The sequence below is a fragment of the Natrix helvetica genome, assembly GCF_964273705.1.
Source record: "Natrix helvetica genome assembly, chromosome: 4".
In the NCBI taxonomy this organism is placed as follows: domain Eukaryota; kingdom Metazoa; phylum Chordata; class Lepidosauria; order Squamata; family Natricidae; genus Natrix; species Natrix helvetica.
The window spans coordinates 109,005,292-109,022,492 of record NC_138550.1 but is presented as its reverse complement, the minus strand read 5'-3'; the positions used below and the strand labels follow the sequence as shown (position 1 = coordinate 109,022,492).

General features: G+C 37.2%; 1 protein-coding gene across 1 annotated transcript in view; it reads left to right on the top strand.

Annotated features, from left to right (window-relative positions):
* ZNF407 (zinc finger protein 407) overlaps positions 1-9,341 on the top strand; it is a 380,727-nt gene extending 371,386 nt beyond the window's left edge. The window contains exon 9 of the mRNA XM_081951166.1: positions 6,981-9,341. Coding sequence (XP_081807292.1) covers positions 6,981-8,311 — 1,331 coding nt within the window. The 3' untranslated portion in view covers positions 8,312-9,341. The remainder of the gene's footprint in view (positions 1-6,980) is intronic.
* Positions 9,342-17,201: the final 7,860 nt, after the last annotated feature.

Sequence of the window (17,201 nt, the reverse complement as noted above, 5' to 3'; positions counted from 1 at the left end):
CAAAATAATACAGCTAGTTTTGCTTGACTTCTTCTCACAATTTCCTCAGAGTGAAATAAACACCTGCTGGCTAAAAGAGTTATCATAAGGACACTGGAAGGGGAAATCTATAACAGAGTTGCAGCAATGAATTGTTGATATATCTTGTCTGCCAATAGATGAATTAATTGCTTTTTCAACAAAGGGACAAGGAGGATGACTTTTAATTGACACGGTTCAGTTTTTAGAGTGGTTTTGTTGATTATATTATTTTCCAGACCTCCCCTTTTTACTCCTTTCCTTCTTTTTATTATTAAAAACATTTTATATGTGAATATGCTGCCCTGTTAATTAGCTTGGTATAATAAAACAAAAAAGAATGATATTAATCCCTTTCTGCAAAGTTAGCATAATTCTATTACTTCCATGCTTGCTCTCTGGGCAAAAAGAATCTGCCCAGTTAGTTCAGATTGTAGCTTGTTTTAGAGCCATAAAAATGATGTCTTATTCCTACTCTTGTTTTATGAACAGTTAGATAAAAATTATGATTACTTTCATACAGGTTGCTTTGGAAGATATTTGTGGGCATGAGGAAGCATAGCGAGAATAGTTCTAGCAATAAGACTTTTGGAATAAAATTTCTAACTACTTCTATTCATTGCATAGTATATGCTCAGTAAGTGGTTTCAAAGCACTAGAACTTTATTTCATTCTACTTATACACAAGAATCTGATCTACTAATGGTCAAACCTAATTGGCTCTAGATAAGGGTCAACAGAATTTATGGGGGAGGACTGGACTTATATCTCTTGTGGGAATATAAGGATTCCAAACTGATGATGTGTTTGACCCCACCCTCAGGGTCCACCTGGTCATCTCCTACAATAACTTCCCATAAAAATGGGCATAATTGAAAATTATTTTTTTTTTAAATAGCACATTGAGTGCTACACTCCTTTGGTATTCTTTTCACTCATCATCCAGCCACAGGGCAGGGTTTCTATCCCATTACCTCAATGGAGTAGTCAACATATCAACTACCATGTGTTTGGGACTCCACTTTGATATGGCCCATGGGCTAATCAATAAACTAAACTCTAAACTACCAGCTTTAGTCCCCTGATTTTCTTTTGGTCAAAGGCTAGATGAAAGAGAAGGAGAAAGGGAAAGTAACTAGAATACTGGAACTGGGTTTTGAGAAACTTTTCATCGAAACTAAATATGAACACTGTAACTTCAGCTGGTCGATATATACTGCCTGAAGATTGTCTTTCATGTAATGTTACTTAAATATTCAGTTGTAATAATTACAGTGAACATAAAATAGGGAAATAACCAGCAGGAGTAATGTCGCAGTGCCCAGTAGATAAAATCCTTAATAACACATGTATAGGAAAAAAAAGGTCATTAAAACTTAGAGTTAAAAATATGCATATATCACTCAACGTTCTTTAGTCCATTTTCTTGATTTTGCCTTGATCAGCAAGGTACACTTGGCCCAGATGGATGGCTGTTAAAGTATAAAAGAAAAGCCAAAGTGGAGGTTTACATGCAATATTGCGTTAACCCAGACTTTCCTGATACGTTATGCATTACTTTTGGAGACAAGTCTTTTTAATGCCATCTTTATCTGCTACACGATGCATGAAATCTACTTTCTGTTTTAGAACTGCAAATAACCCTTGACCCCTTTAGTGGAGACACAATGTGACCTTTCTATTGTCATCAGCTTTCGTTCTCTTGAAAATTCTATGAATTTTTATTACAAGTTTTTTTTTAAGCCAAGCTGAGGCTTCAACAAATTACTTGACACAGATGAGATGAAGTTGTTGAAGTAGTGTTAGATAAGTTTTACAGCCAGCATGTGTGCTGCTGAACAGTACAAAGCCAGTGTCCTACAATGTCATACACCAGTAACTGCTGAGCCTACTATTGGATAAATACATCATTTTATGGAACATTGATTGTTCTATAAACCCAATGGAGTATTATGCTCTATGATCAAACCATTTAGATTGTGTGTAGAGCACAGAAAATGCCATATTCAGGATGGTACTAAAAGTGCCATTTGTGTATTTTATGGATGTCATTACAGAGGAAACTTCCCTCTGTAGGCCCTGTTTACTGCAAAAAATTTTAGACTGTAATGACATTTTTCATTCACAACGTATGCCTTCAAGAGAGGGGGGCCCTTGTTTTATTTGTTTCATTCAAGTTCACTGCACAAATCCTGTACATTTTAATTAAATGTGAGCTTAACAAAAGAGTAAGGTATTTATTCTAAGAGGGTGGAGGCAGGGAAATTAGGGCTGTAACAAAAATAATATAGACATACAACAGCAAAATACTCAGTTCTTGATTTCAAAAACACAGCTGGGCTAAATCTTACTTGTGTTCTTCATTAATCACATTAAATAAAGCATATCTCATCTTGTTTTGATGAAAAGGTGGCCTGTAAACATGAATAGAGTATACAAATAATGATATAATATCCAAAAATATTTTCCATTTCTTACATAATTGGTCCAAGTGCCAACTGATAAATAAAAGCTCTGTTGAAAATACAGAATATTTTAAAAATAACCAATTTTGTGATCCTGATATCCATAGATATGAAACACATCCATAGGATCTTTCAACCCTAAATAGCAATCTTACGTTGTTGCATTTTATCTATTTAAAATGTAATTCTGTTCATTTATACTTTGTAATGAAGATCAACAGCAAATACAGCCATCTTTGCATTTCACTTTTATTATTGTTATGTCTAACAAAAAAAAATCATTCTTTTATATCAGCATTTGTTTAAAATGCATTTCTAAAATACAAGATTGCTTTGATACAATTATGTTTAATAGAAAAAAAATGAGTAGGAAAATAGGGGGAGGGGGGAGTATGCTTTGCCATAGCAAATTCTTTAAACATCTCTAGAATTACATTGTTTTTTCCTGTTAACTTCCCTCCTCTCAAAACAAAGGGAATCCATTCAGCTACACATATTACATTTACCATGAAGATCACTAAAATTGAACTTGATGTTCCCAATAAATTTTTGGCCCAGTTAAAATTTAAGCCTACACTACAGATTCCCATTAGTTTAACTGACACTTGAACTTCTACACAGCTCAACATTAATTCATTATAGTTGAAAATGGGAGAATCTTTCGTGGGTGAATCTTTTACAATCTGATTGAGGTTGTTACATTTTATAGGATCCATTTTTCAAAGCACTACTGACAGCACTCGAAGTTATTAAATTGCTGAATCAAAAGATGGACCTGCAATCGCATTTATGAACTATGATGGAATAGCTTGGGTTGCACTGAGCCGAAGTTAAGATGTTGGTGTAGTTAAGCTTCATCACACCCCTTTAGTGACAGCAGTATTTACCCATGTAGTTTACTTTAATGGTCAGGAAGTGGCCTAACTCACCTCTGGATTCAAATAGATTAAGCAAGCAGTCAGAATGGCATAATTATCTGTGCTGCAAGGAATTTACAGGATAACTCAACCCCCAAGAGACTTCCCATTCAATTGCTGAGCAAAGACTGGACATGCATAAAATCACAGATGCAGCACTTACCTCTGAAACCAAGGGGGGGGGGACACATATTCCTTTATCTTCTTCTGTTCTGATTCTGCTCTGATGCAATCTCACTTCAGGCCTGTTCACTCTTTAAGACTTTATCTGTGGAATTAGTCCAACGGACAATATTAGAGCAGAATTGTGTTTTGATTTAAGACCATATCATTACAAGTCTGAGCCCACATCTTGTCGACGAAAGCAAGAAACAAAGTAATTACATTGTTCTCCTGCAAAACATGAATCAGTTTTGATTTTTAATTGTCTCTTTGTGTTATGTTCTCCCTTCCATTCTTTTTTTTTCAAGCTGAGAATCTTGAATATGATTTCCATAGAGAAAGAGCATAAGGTTAATGATACAAAGAACCATTTCGTTCTTCCCTACAGTTTTTCCTTGCCAGAATTTAATCCATCAGTGGGTGCCAAATCAATCATGCTGTTTTACTTGGACAAATATTTCAGTCACTAAATTTTTTTTTAAAAAAACTTTTCTCTAAATGACATAAAGGCTCCCTTCTGTCTTGCCATCTAAAATTAGGATGGTATAATGTAATTGTGTTTTGATAACGGGTGCATTGTAGTCTTTCACATTAATAGCTGGCATAGAGATATTCTGAAATTGGAACAGTGTTTTTTAAAAACCTAAAATCCTGATACATCTATGAGTTCAGTAATTTCATCAAAAATGGTATTGAGATATATATGAAATGTTAGGGATGATATAATGTAGATGATTCATTTTACATACACATTGAATTGGCTACTTGCTTTGGACAAGCCAGTAAGCTGACATAGGTAGGTTCTGCTTACTGACCAGGTTGTTTTTAACACTAATACAAGGTCACATGAGTTTGTGGCACTCTACTAAATTATTATGGCTAGTTACTGGAACAAGGCTGCTCTCAGAGGAGCAAATAATTTGAAGTAGTTGCCACATGCTCTTGACTGCTATATTGACAATATTTAGCAATCTTATGTAACTGCTTTGTACATCATCTTCTATTTTAAATTCAGCAGATTCATTCTTATTGCATTATGCTACTGAGTTTGTGACAGTGATTCCAGGGACAATGTTGCACATCCATAGTAAATCATAGCAAACCAGCTTTTCAAGTTTAAGTGATAGCCAAACGGAACCTCGAATGTGAGCCCTATCCTGAGGGAGTTCTTCCTCAGCTGTAGTTTGTTTCCAGACAAATGGTGGCCTCTTTGTGGCATTGATATATAAACTGCATACCATTTTCTGATTTAGCCCGTCCACAGCTCTACGGACATCTTCCACAGCAATAAGTTGAAGTGAAAGAAGCTGGTAAGGAAGGCAGAGGAGATCAGTGTTATCTAGCAAATAACATATGAGAACATGCACAGACTGTTTATATGTTGTGGGTTTTTTACAGATTAATTATACTAGCTAATCCTAAACAGCTTGTGATCCTTATTTAAACTTCATCTTCAAAGTGTAAATCCACCTTTGTATTAAGATTTTTTTCACAATACATAAACTGCCCATTATGTACCTTCATAACTACTATTGGTAATTCTGACTTGGCCAAAAAATGTATAGTGATTTAAAAAAAAAAATACAGACATTGTATAGTATGTAGTCAATTTTCAGTGCTATTGTTAACCCAAATGTATTATTGCAAATTAAATAATTGACTGATTTTACTATTAGAAATTCAAATTTAGTGTCTGCTGCATAGATTCACACAACTTAAGGTATCTTCTCTACAACTTTATCAGGGTTCAAATCTCATTGAATTCATTACTTATAAATAAATTGGTTAGCACTGTACTTTTTTTCATTAATTTATCTTCAGATCTAGGGGAAATATTGTAGGTCAAGATGAAGCTGCAGTGGCCCCTTTCAAATCTACATTTACTCTTACCTATCATACTTCAGGTTTTGTGTCTGCTTTTGATACTTCTATCCTGAACCTCTAGCCTTATGGTTCAGCCAGACATTGATTCAGCAGCAGCATTTTAACCTGCAGTGTTTCCAGTTTGGAAATCTCAGAAACCTGTTGGTTTGGAAAACCAGAATTTAAGCTCTGAAGAGATTCCATGTTTTCCCCACATTTATGGAACACGTCTGGGAAATTCATAATATGGTAATCATGTTGGTGTTAATTAATTATATTTCAAGCCTGGCGAACTGAAATCCCCTAATAGGATTGCAATTAGAATCTCACCCTGGGCAATAGCCATAAATATCTCTGCAGAAACTAAACCAGAATTTAAGAGCTTGAAGTGGAACAGTCCAGAGGATAAGACTTGGATAGATCTGTTGCTTGTATTGCAGGAAATGGAGTGATAATAATGAAGATTTCATACTATTGAATCAGGTACTTTGGCCTGATCCAGGGTTTAATAAAGTCGAGGGTTTAATTGTTAAACCAGCCTTATGTAGCATCTGGCTGCTTGTATCTCAGTTTTAGATATGAAGGACACCTGCACCATTTCTGGTCTCAACTTTGTTGCTTCTAGGACTGACAATTTCAGTCTTACACCTGAGAAAGATAATAAAGTATTTTTTAAAAAACCAGAAAAACAACAAAACAATAAGGAAATATATAAAACATACATAGTCTAGTATCCCAGGGTGTCTAATTTCATCTGCAGCAGGGGGGGGGGGTTGCTGCCGGTGTGACTTCCGGTTTGCAACCTGCACGCAAAGCCTGCCAGGCGCACACTGCACACTCGTGACTATTCAATATAAATTGTTCTTTGCACATGTACAGAACAATTTACAATGAACTGTGCATGCGCAGTCACTAAAATCCAAAATGGCGGCAGCCAAGCGGCAGCGAGGGAACCAGTTTTGGGACGTGGCAGGCTGGGTCACTGCCGGTTCTGCAGCCCAGGCCTGAATTCCACTAACGTTTCGGCTGAACTAGGCCGAACCGGCATGAACCCACCTCTGATCTGCAGCTTATAACCTTCAGGAATCTTACAATGTAATACTTACAGTTATAGCTTGGGATCATTACCTTCAATAAATAAATCAACAAATATAATTCATTTTTGACTAATTTGTTTAATGGAGGTATCTTCATCCAATTGCATGTGTGAAAAACAGATTACATTTTAAGTCATATTTGTGCAGAAATACTGAAAATTCAAAAGGGTTTACAAATTTGTTGGTGAAACATTTAATGAAAGTATATAAATACATCTAGGCACTGCTAGAAAGAAATGGGATTCTTAAGTTCCTATGAACATGAACATGCAAATGCGAGCATTCCCTTCTCTACTATTGATACAGAATTTATCACAGTAGTTAACCTGTTCTTGAAAGAAGAATAGCATCCATATATCACCTGTGATTTTTATATCTTTATATTGTTCATACCCGTATTTTGTGAAACTATTCTTTGACATTTTCTTAAAAAAAATATTCTTTCTTTCTTTTCTTAGGTATAGTTTCTAAGTCTTATGAATGTCGACTGAAAGGCCAAGGAGCTACATTTGTTGAAACCACCAGCCCTTTTACTTCATCAGCTCTGGATGAAATTTCTCCAGTCAGTGATAAGATGCTTCATGCTATGAGGAGGTATCCACAACCCACTGAGCAAGTGCAACAGGTGATCATTATTCAGGGATATGACAGTGATTTCACGATTGATGCCTCGGTGGAGGAGACGGCAGCAGCTACCCTTCAGACTTTGGCAATGGCTGGCCAAGTGGCAAGGGTGGTACATATAACTGAAGATGGACAACTGATAGCTACAAATCAAAATGGCTCTCATGTAAGCAGTATACTTCCAGAACAAATACTTAACGAACAATTGTCAGATGGGAAAACACAACTTGTTGTCGTTGAAGGCTCTGTAGGAGAAACTGCTCTTGAAGATGCTGTTTCCATTGGGATGACTTCAGCCCCAAATAATGCAGTGGTGCAACAGATAATGAGACAAGAGTCTCTGGATACATCAAGGGTGCACCCACCCGAGTCTGCCTCAGCGTTAGATGCTTTGCTTTGTGCTGTAACAGAACTTGGTGAAGTGGAGAACAGAGCAGAACTCTTAGATAGAGCACAGCTTTGTCACAAAGAAGTATTGCAAATGTCAAATCCAGAAACAGATGCCATTTCTATGGATAACATAACACAGGAAACACAAATGTTCCATGGTGTTCAGGAAATTGAAGAACAGTCCATGGAGGTTGTGCATCCATCTACCATAATTTCATCTCAGGAAAATGCTCAAGTCGCCTTCAAGAAAATGGTTGAAGGAGTCCTCCAGTTTGCTGTATGCGATACCGCTGCAGCTGATCAACTGATGAAAGAAGGTGTCACTCAGGTTATTTTGAATGAGGAAGGAACTGTGCATATGGTGTCTAGAGAAGGATCTCAAATAATAATGCAAGAGGCTGACAGCCATACCCTGAGCATCCAAAGTCAACACATGGATTTGGTTGAAGCAGATGGAGGAATTTCACAGATCATTGTCACAGAGGAGATTGCTCAAGCGATGGTTCAGGAGTCTAACAATAACTTTGCCAGTGGTGCAACTCATTACATAGTAACACAATTACCACAGGAAATTGAGAATGACTCTAGAGTATATTCACATACTGTGATAGAGAAAGAGGAAACTCAAGAACTTTTGCAGGCTGGCACAGTTATAAATTCTAATCAAAATCCTTGTGATGGAAGTGTTGAACAACTAAGTAGCATGCTCATTTACACAGAAGATGGTTCACAAACAGCTATTATCCAGGGCCAAAGAGATAACAGCGAACTATAAAAGATACAAAAATACTCTATTAAGTTAAAAAAAGAAAGAATTAAATATCAGATATATTATGTTTATGTTTTATAAAGCATTTCTAAATGCTATTTGCTGTTCAATGCATTTATACGGTGTTAGCATCACCGTCCTGGGAATGTTACATACAAAAGGGAATTCTCCTTGTTTTTGCATGAGCACTGATCAGAGTGTCACTGGTTATAGACACTGAAAAAAATTACAAAATAAAATCAGAGCATACACAGATGCAACTACCGAGATATTAATTTAATTATCTTCATTAGATAGTTTGGTTTATTTTGCTTATCACCTCTTCATTGTATTTTGACATCTGATAGTTTTATCTTTCTTGTGATTAATTATGGAATTTGACTTATCTGACTTACTGTAGAGAGAGCAAATTAAATATGCAGGTACTGTACTCCTAACACCCAATTGACATAGACATCAACAATGTATAGATTAAGGCATTCTATGTATGCAATAATTTTACATTCCAAACCTGTTTAAATACGCCCCAGTTATTTCTACTCAAAATGCAGTATTCACAATGAAATAAATTTATGGTGTGGTTCAAAAAGCCTTTTTTTAAAATGCATTTTATTGTGATTGAACCTCCCACTGGATATCATGAGATATCTCTGAAATCGACCTTTGTGGAGGTAGTAGCAAAAGGAACTCTCTAATGCCTGTTATGTAATCATTGCTGGGATTTCTTCTGTTTTTTTTTTTAAAAAATAGTATCACTCAAATATATACCATTTTGCAGTTTGTTTGCAAATATTTGATGACCCTTTTCCATGTTAAATTCTGCCATTAATCTTAAGTGCAAAAAGGTGACTTTGATCTATTTCTGGTTGGATCAGAATGTTGATTTAGTTGTGGATAAGTTCTGATTGTTTAAAGTAAGTTCCTGCTAAAAAAAAAACACCAACAAATATTTTTCTGCTATAAAAACTTCTGTTTTTCCTTAAGAGATGTAACTATCATATATACGGGAACAGTTGGTTTTTTACAATTAAAAAAAACAGCATTAAAAGGTGTATTCTCATTTTTAATGTTCAGCTTACCTGGAAATAGATCCCACTGAGAGTTCTTACCGACAAGCACTGTTGATCCATACACAGAGCTGGCATTACGTAGACTTTATTACAGGCCTGCAAATCTGTGGCCCACAAATAGAGTGCCTTAGTTTTACACCTAGAAGCAAGCTGGAAAAGTGTCATAGATTTACAGAACTCCCACTAGGCATCATGGTTACTCTACAGTCTGATTTGAGAAAGGAGCAGAGGAGAGGAAATTTTTCTGTACCCATTTGGACTTGCGACTTTCAGGCTAGGAGAAGAGGAAGTAACTGGATTAGTTTAATTTAATATCTTAATTATCTAATTTTTATGATTCAAAGTATCGGGCAGAAAATGCATAAATGATACATCCTATTGTCCAAAAGTCAGAGCACAATTGTCTCTTCTAAAATTAGCTGCAAGCGGCATGTGCTTGTCAGAGTGGCAAATGTGTTGTTGTTTTTGTTTTCCAGGTTGGATGTGTCAGATCAGCCCCTAAAATAAAGAGGGAGAATAAAAATAAATTTAAAAAAGAGGGAGAGAGAGAGGAGGGGAGACTGAAAGTCACAATTAGCCAAGTTTAACTTGCTCATTCTTCTTAAAAGTGACAGTCCGCTCACTACTTATTAAATACTGTCTTCAGCCAACAATGACAGGATCAACTCCCGTTTGTTATCAGGATAAAAGTGACCTTTACAAAATGATGGCCTTCTGCAAGATTCTCGTAGGTACTCAAAGGAATGTTTTTCATTGAAAAGATTTCTTCTTGATCATTTTGCCTGTTAACTGGAGCCCTCTGGTCTTATGGCTTGGATGCTAATTTTTAGTTATGCTCAGTCCTGTATGGCTAACCTTTCTGCAGCAATACAGGGTGTTGACACTGACATGCTGCAGTTTACCATTTGTGATTTATTTAGGATAAATATGTCTCAGGTGGCATTTAATCCTTCATAAAACCAGTGTAGCCTGCAGTGTCAAACCAGCAATCACATTGTATGCACAATGAAAAGAGCAGACCTTTGCATAAATAAAAGAAAAAAAATACATATAGAAGTGTTCATTGACTTGGAAGTGCTGAGAAAGATTCTCCAGAAATCCAGATTATGCGCTTCTACCTTTTGTTTTCTGGTTTAGCCCATTTGTTATCACCAATCTAGAAAGATCTTTTCTTCAGCCAACACTCCTCAATTGAATAGACAAGTCTCGATAATTAGATTCTCGTTACTTTAATATCAGCCAGTGAAAACTTTCTGAATTTGTTAAGAGCAAAATTCCCTAACAAACCTATTTAGGAAGGGCACCAGGTTTGGACACCAGGATATTGTTAATAGTTCATGAACCATCAACTTGGACTTCTTTACTTCCAAACAAAATATTTGATCTCACGCTTATATACTTTGACACATTCATGCCTTCGTTAAGTATTTCCTTCTATTGTAATTCTCTTTTTGGGGTATCATAAAGAGCAGCAAATAGAAACATCAAGATGTTTATCATGGTTAACTCAGCCTTCCATCCTCCCGAAGTCAGTAAATTGAGAACCCAGATTGTTGGGGCCAATATGCTGGCTCTGTAAACCACTTAGAGAGGTCTGTAAAGCACTGTGAAGCAATATATATGTCTGAGTGCTAGTGCTATCTGCCAGTCAAAGCCTTTGGAAGGCTGCATTTGAACCTTGCTATGGAAGACACATTCATCTGAAGGGCAGAAATGCCTCACTTTGTCTTCAACATGGCAGGAAGGGAGATGTGGATTTATTTGAAATCTGGGATTCTGAACTATTTGATAAGCAGAGGGGCTCATGTTCCTCAGACTATGCAACATATCTGCTTCCTGGCATCAGATTCTATATGTAACATGAAACCTCTGAAGTCCCAGCCTTGATATGATTTTATAGATTTGTTTTCTAGGAATCTAGATGTATCAAGCATCTCATTCAATAATTCAGAAAACGAATTGAAGAGCAGTTTCCTATAATCCTAATGCAGGTGCATCTATGATAAAAAAAAATTATGGATTTAAAATTCAAAATTATTTTAAAGCACATCTTTCTCCTATGCACTTCACCTCAGCTATACTGTAGTGTGAAGAAAATGAGACACTTGTTTAGAAAAGTGGTTATGCTTATTCTGTATATTGGTATATATCTTGATATTTTCTGAGCTATCCCCAGGGCCTACATCAAATGACAATAAGTAATTTTAGAAAAAGTGAGATAATGAATTATAGGGGTAGTTGTACTTTGGACTACAAACAGTGGTGGGATTCAGCCAGTTCGCACCTATTCGGGAGAACCGGTTGTTAGCTTTCTAAGCAGTTCGGAGAACCGGTTGTTGGAAGAAATCTTATTTTCCACTTTACAGGGCTAATCCTGTAAGGAAGGCAGGAAGGAAACATTCTGGTGTTGTTTCTAGCCTAATCTTTATTGCTCTCCTTACAGAAACTGCTTCTCCGGTTAACCCTTATTACATTGTAACAGCTAAGGTGAAGCACCCATCAACCTGAGTGATGTTGAGTTGGCCACGCCCACATGATCACATGACCACCAAACCAGGCCTACCCAGCTGGTCATTAGGGCAGAGAACTGGTTATTAAATTATTTGAATCTCACCACTGACTGCAAATTTCATCCGCTCTAGCCAATGTGTCCAGTAAGCATTGATTATGGTAATCCAAACTAACTGGAATAGTTAACTATGTACATACAGTGGAATTTTTGTTCATCACAGTCAGCCAATCTCAATAAATATAATCCCTAGGTTGACTTATATGGCTAGCATCCTTTTTTCCTAGTAGACAGAAAAAACAGGAATGCAGCCATTCCCCATAACATTTATAACTTCCAGCACAATGTTTTCTGCCATGTTTTCAAGAAATGTTTCTTGAAAGTTAATTCATAGATATAAAATGTTAACCAAAACAAAAGCTCCAAGCTAAATGATATTCTGTCTCTTATCAGCAATAGTTCACCATGGAAGTTAGTTGAACTGGCACAAAAAGCCAACATACCAAGAAATATGCACCCGGGGAATTAGGAACAGTGCTGTGAGCACTGTTGTCATGTATAAATGTTGCCTTCAAAACATCCAGATTGATAGCAAGTTTCCACAAGAGAGAGATTTGTTATGTTTGCAGACACAGTTGGCTCAAGATGTTCTTCACGATGAGCTTTCTTGCCTCAGGCTGGCCAAAACTTGTATCTGAACTATCCTGCTTTGAAAAACATTGGGGACCATCAGCTGGCAGGCCGAGCCACTAGCAAGTTAGCGAGGGGAAACACAAGAGAGAGCCCCGACAACATCAACACTTTCCTCTGTATTCTCTACTTTGTATGTTTTCAGAGAAAAATACCGCCAAGAACCCAGAGGACAAAAGCATATCCTGAGCTCTAAAACAAACCTAGTTCTAGTGAATAGCTCATGTAACCGGAAAGAGCAATTCATTTGGTAAGATGAAAAAGGAAGAAGGAAAAGTGGCATTTTCACCCCTTCTTATACTCTACAATATTGGCTCATAATTTCCAATCACACACCGTTCACTTTAAACAGCTTACCTCTGTTCCATCTTGTTGAACAGAACAATTCGTTTTCTGCTCCTCTAGGGTGATATCATTTTATATGAAGAAAAAAATTAGCTCCGATGGCAGTTATACGTTTCGGAAGCACCTTCTAATCAGGGATTGGTGATTCATTATTAGCTTCAGCAGGCGATCTATCTGACATGCAAGGGGAAAAAATTAGCAGCTGTCACTGCATGATGAGTTAATTTCCTGATAGGTCTGACACTGAAAAGCCATTTGAAGACACGGAGATGGCTGATGAGAAAACCTAGCGCCGCTTTATAATTGGACAGAAAGAAAGGGCATCAAGAAGGTACCATTTGCAAGGGAGGGGCCTTGACTAATCTACAAGTGGTGACAGCTGTCTGTTAGAAGCAGGGGCTTTGCAATAATGCATCAGGCTAAGGGGACGCCCAATCACAGATAATTCTTTGAATCCTTTGAAATGGATGCCAGTGATTTCCTTATTACTGTGTGGTGTTGTTTTCAGTGGTCTGCAATTAAGGTAGCCCAGTCATCTTATTGGCCTGGGGTACAAGCTTGAAGTTGGCTTTGTGTGGGTGACACAGAATCTGACATTTTAGTGAGAGGAAGAGGTAATTAGTCCGTTCCTTGTAGCTTCTGCTGCCGCCCATAATTAGAGCAGTGGGTATCAGTCACTGAAATGAATCCAGGGATCAAAAACAAAACAGAAATAGGGGGGGGGGAGTCCAGTTCTATGCATACTTAGCTGAAAATTATACCACCCTGAAAAGAGACTTCCTTCTGAGTAAACATACTTTCACCTGCAATATAACTGCAGAAGAGATCACATACTTGTAGGCTGTGATAACTTGATAAACGAAAACGTTCCAGATTATAACATGGATTTATGGAGATCTGCCTGTTTTCTGGAACATCTTAGAGTGGCAAAGCCTGACCTTGTTAGCCTTCCAAAGGCATTGGAAACATGGATGTTTCTCAATCATGGGTATCATAAAGTTAGTGAAGCCCAGGTAGGTTAAAATTTTATTATATACTGTATTGCTTTTTTTACTCTCCAGTGCCATTTTTAATGTATAATTATATGTTTGTAGTGTATATTTTAAAGTGTTATATTATGGGGTTCTTCAAAAAAAATCATTCACCATTCTGAGTCATAGTGGCATGAGAGGCTGCCATATAAATCAAATTAAATAAATAAGTCATATATCCCTAATAGGAAATTTTGAACAAAAGAGACCCTTAGTGCAATTCTATGCATACTTTCCTGGAAGTAATTCTGCAGAGTTCGGTGCGGATTTATTTCTTTTTAGGTTTATGTAGGACGGCTCAGTCCGTGTGTGGCCGGAACTTGCACAAATAATACCCAGGGTGATTATTAATGATACTTTTTTTTTAATGTGTGGCTCTTGTTCTTTTCTTGCCTACTGCTAGTGCTAAAATCTCATGTCCAAAAAAAGTTTTTGCCCACTGCAGGCATAAAGACATAATCGATTGGTGATTAGGGCACGGGTAAATAAATTTGCCAAGGTAACTGTCAACCATTGATCTATCACCTTAACCCTAACCTATTTGGCAGAGGAAAAGACAGCCAAAATAAGTGCAATCAATTGGTTCTCAAAGTAACGAGTGGGCTAAAAAATAGAGAACAAGAGATAAATTTATTTTTATTGACTTTTATGTTTTTGTTGTTGCTCTCATAACCTGCGCAGAGTATACCAAGATCAGGGCAGGATATAAATACTGGGGGGAAAAAAGAAGTAACTGATAAGAAACACCACTGACACAAATGAACCCACACATTTGCACACACTGTTCATAAAGCATTCATTCCCATTTTGCCCAATGTCAGAGTGTTGCTGGTTATCCTTAAGGCTTTTCTTGTCTGTTTTTTTTTAATTGCCAGGATTGTTTTCCATTGCAATGCAGCAAAAGCCAAGACAGTAGTACCATGTCCTCTTCCTCACGTTATAACTTTTCTCTTCTTCTTCCAATATAATCAGAACACTGTTAAAAGCAGGGTTCTGGCAGGCACTACTGCCAGTTCGCTCATTTCCGCGCTTGATGCCCACTGCACTACAATTAAAATTGTTCTGCGCATGTGCAGAACTCAAAAACAAGATGGCGGCGCCTATGGCGGCACCTATGGCACCACCTGGGAGAACCAGTTCAGGGGCGTGGCAGGTCTGGGTCACTGCCGGTTTCAATGACCCAGGCCCAAACCACTACTGGTTCAGCCGAACTGGTAGGAATCCACCACTGGTTAAAAGTTGACACCATGGTGAGAAATGTATGAATTCCCTGGATATTTTTCAAAGACATTTTAAAGAATGTCCACGGAATGTATCCTAAAAGTGCCCCTAAAATATCAGCCCTGTCCCCCTCTCCCAACTAAAATTTCTAGTCCTTCTGAGGGACTTGTTTTCCTCAAGTTCCTCTTTCTACAATAGGGGAGAAGACCCAAGGCAGTCCTTTCTTCTCTTTACCAATGCTGAGTCCACAGCATAACTCTGAACAAGGACAACTTTTGAGCCAATCCTATGCATGTTAATAAAGCAATCATCCAATAGAGTTCAGGAAGCTTAATACACAGGAGTGAGCATTATGTATCCTTTAAGATATAATTGCATTAATATTCATTGATTACTTTCTAGCATTGTCTTGTTGTTACTTAAAGGTACAAGTACAGATTGGGCGAAACCTGGCTCAAAAACAGTGACCGTGAGAGGGGCCTTGGGGGCCTTGGATGATTACTTAAACATGAGTCAGCAGTGTGCGGCAGCAGCCAAAAAACTAACACAATTCTTGGTTGTATAAACAGAAGCAGAGAATCAAAATCACGTAAAGTATTAGTATCATTTTATAAAGCCTTAGTAAGACCACACCTGGGATACTGCGTCTAGTTTTGGTCATCACATTATAAAAAATAATGTTGAGACTTTGGAAAAAGTGCAAATAAGAGCAATTATGATTTATAATTATAAAGCCTGGAGAAAAAAAAAACATATGAAGAACGGTTGCAGGAACTGGGTATGACCAGTCTAGGGAAAAGAAGGACTAGTGGGGACTTGATAGCAGTATTCCGGCATTTGAGAGGCTACTACAAAAGGGAGGGGGGGGGTGAATTTATTTTACAAAGTGCCAGAGGGTAGGATAAGGAACAATGGATCGAAACTAATCAAGGAGAAACTTCCTAACAGTGAGGATAATTAACCAGTAGAACAGCTTGCCTTCAGGAGCTTCATCACTGGAGGTTTTTAAGAAAAGACTGGACAGTTACTTGTCTGAAATGGTAAAGGGTCTCCTTGAGCAGGGGGTTGGACTAGAAGACCTCCAAGGTCCCTTCCACCTCTATTCTCTATTCTGAAACTCAAGCTCTGTGCCCAAATCATTTTCATTCCATTTCTTTGCAGCCCCGTATAAATGCTGAAGTTACATTAAAATAACAATTATATATATATATATATATATATATATATATATATATATATATATATATATATATATATATATATATATATATATATACATATACATATACATATACATATACATATACATATACATATACATACATACATACATACATACATACATACATACATACATATATATATATATATATATATATATTGTTTGTTTATAGACCACCCATCTCCCGCAAGCATATATAAAGATCTGTACAGACAGAATGGAAGGCTCACAACTCATCATTGGCAGCTTTGTCTTGGGTTTCCTTTTCAAAAAGCCCTACTCATCTATTTGTATTTGTCTTTGTAGGATGGTCCTTTCAGCTACAAGAGTGTAAGGAATGTTGCAAGAGCCATGCTGAGTTACTTCAATCTGGCACTGCATTTACTTGTCAATGGAGCTAAGCAACACGTTTGCATTTTCTATGCTGCAAATGCCACACTGACTGCTGGTATCTCAGAAGCTCTGGAATTTAGGAATCCAACACCAGGATGACTTGATTCACTCTGGTTAGGAACATCTGGGCATCTCATCCAACTATGTCACTTGATTCACTTCTCCTATGCTAAATGTTTTTTCCGGTGAGGCCAGTCTATCAGGGCACCCTGGTCTACCCAAATATGGGGTGGAGAATTCTGCTTCCCCTTTTGCCTTTCAGCCCCATTCCAGGAGCCTTCGCAGGCAGTCACTTTCGCAACAAACTATTTTTTGTGTTGAATTTATATTTTACCGACAAAGAAACTAAGGGAGATTACTATAGATCTATTTCAAGCTATTTAGCTCTCATCAGCCAGACCAGAACTGTCAAACC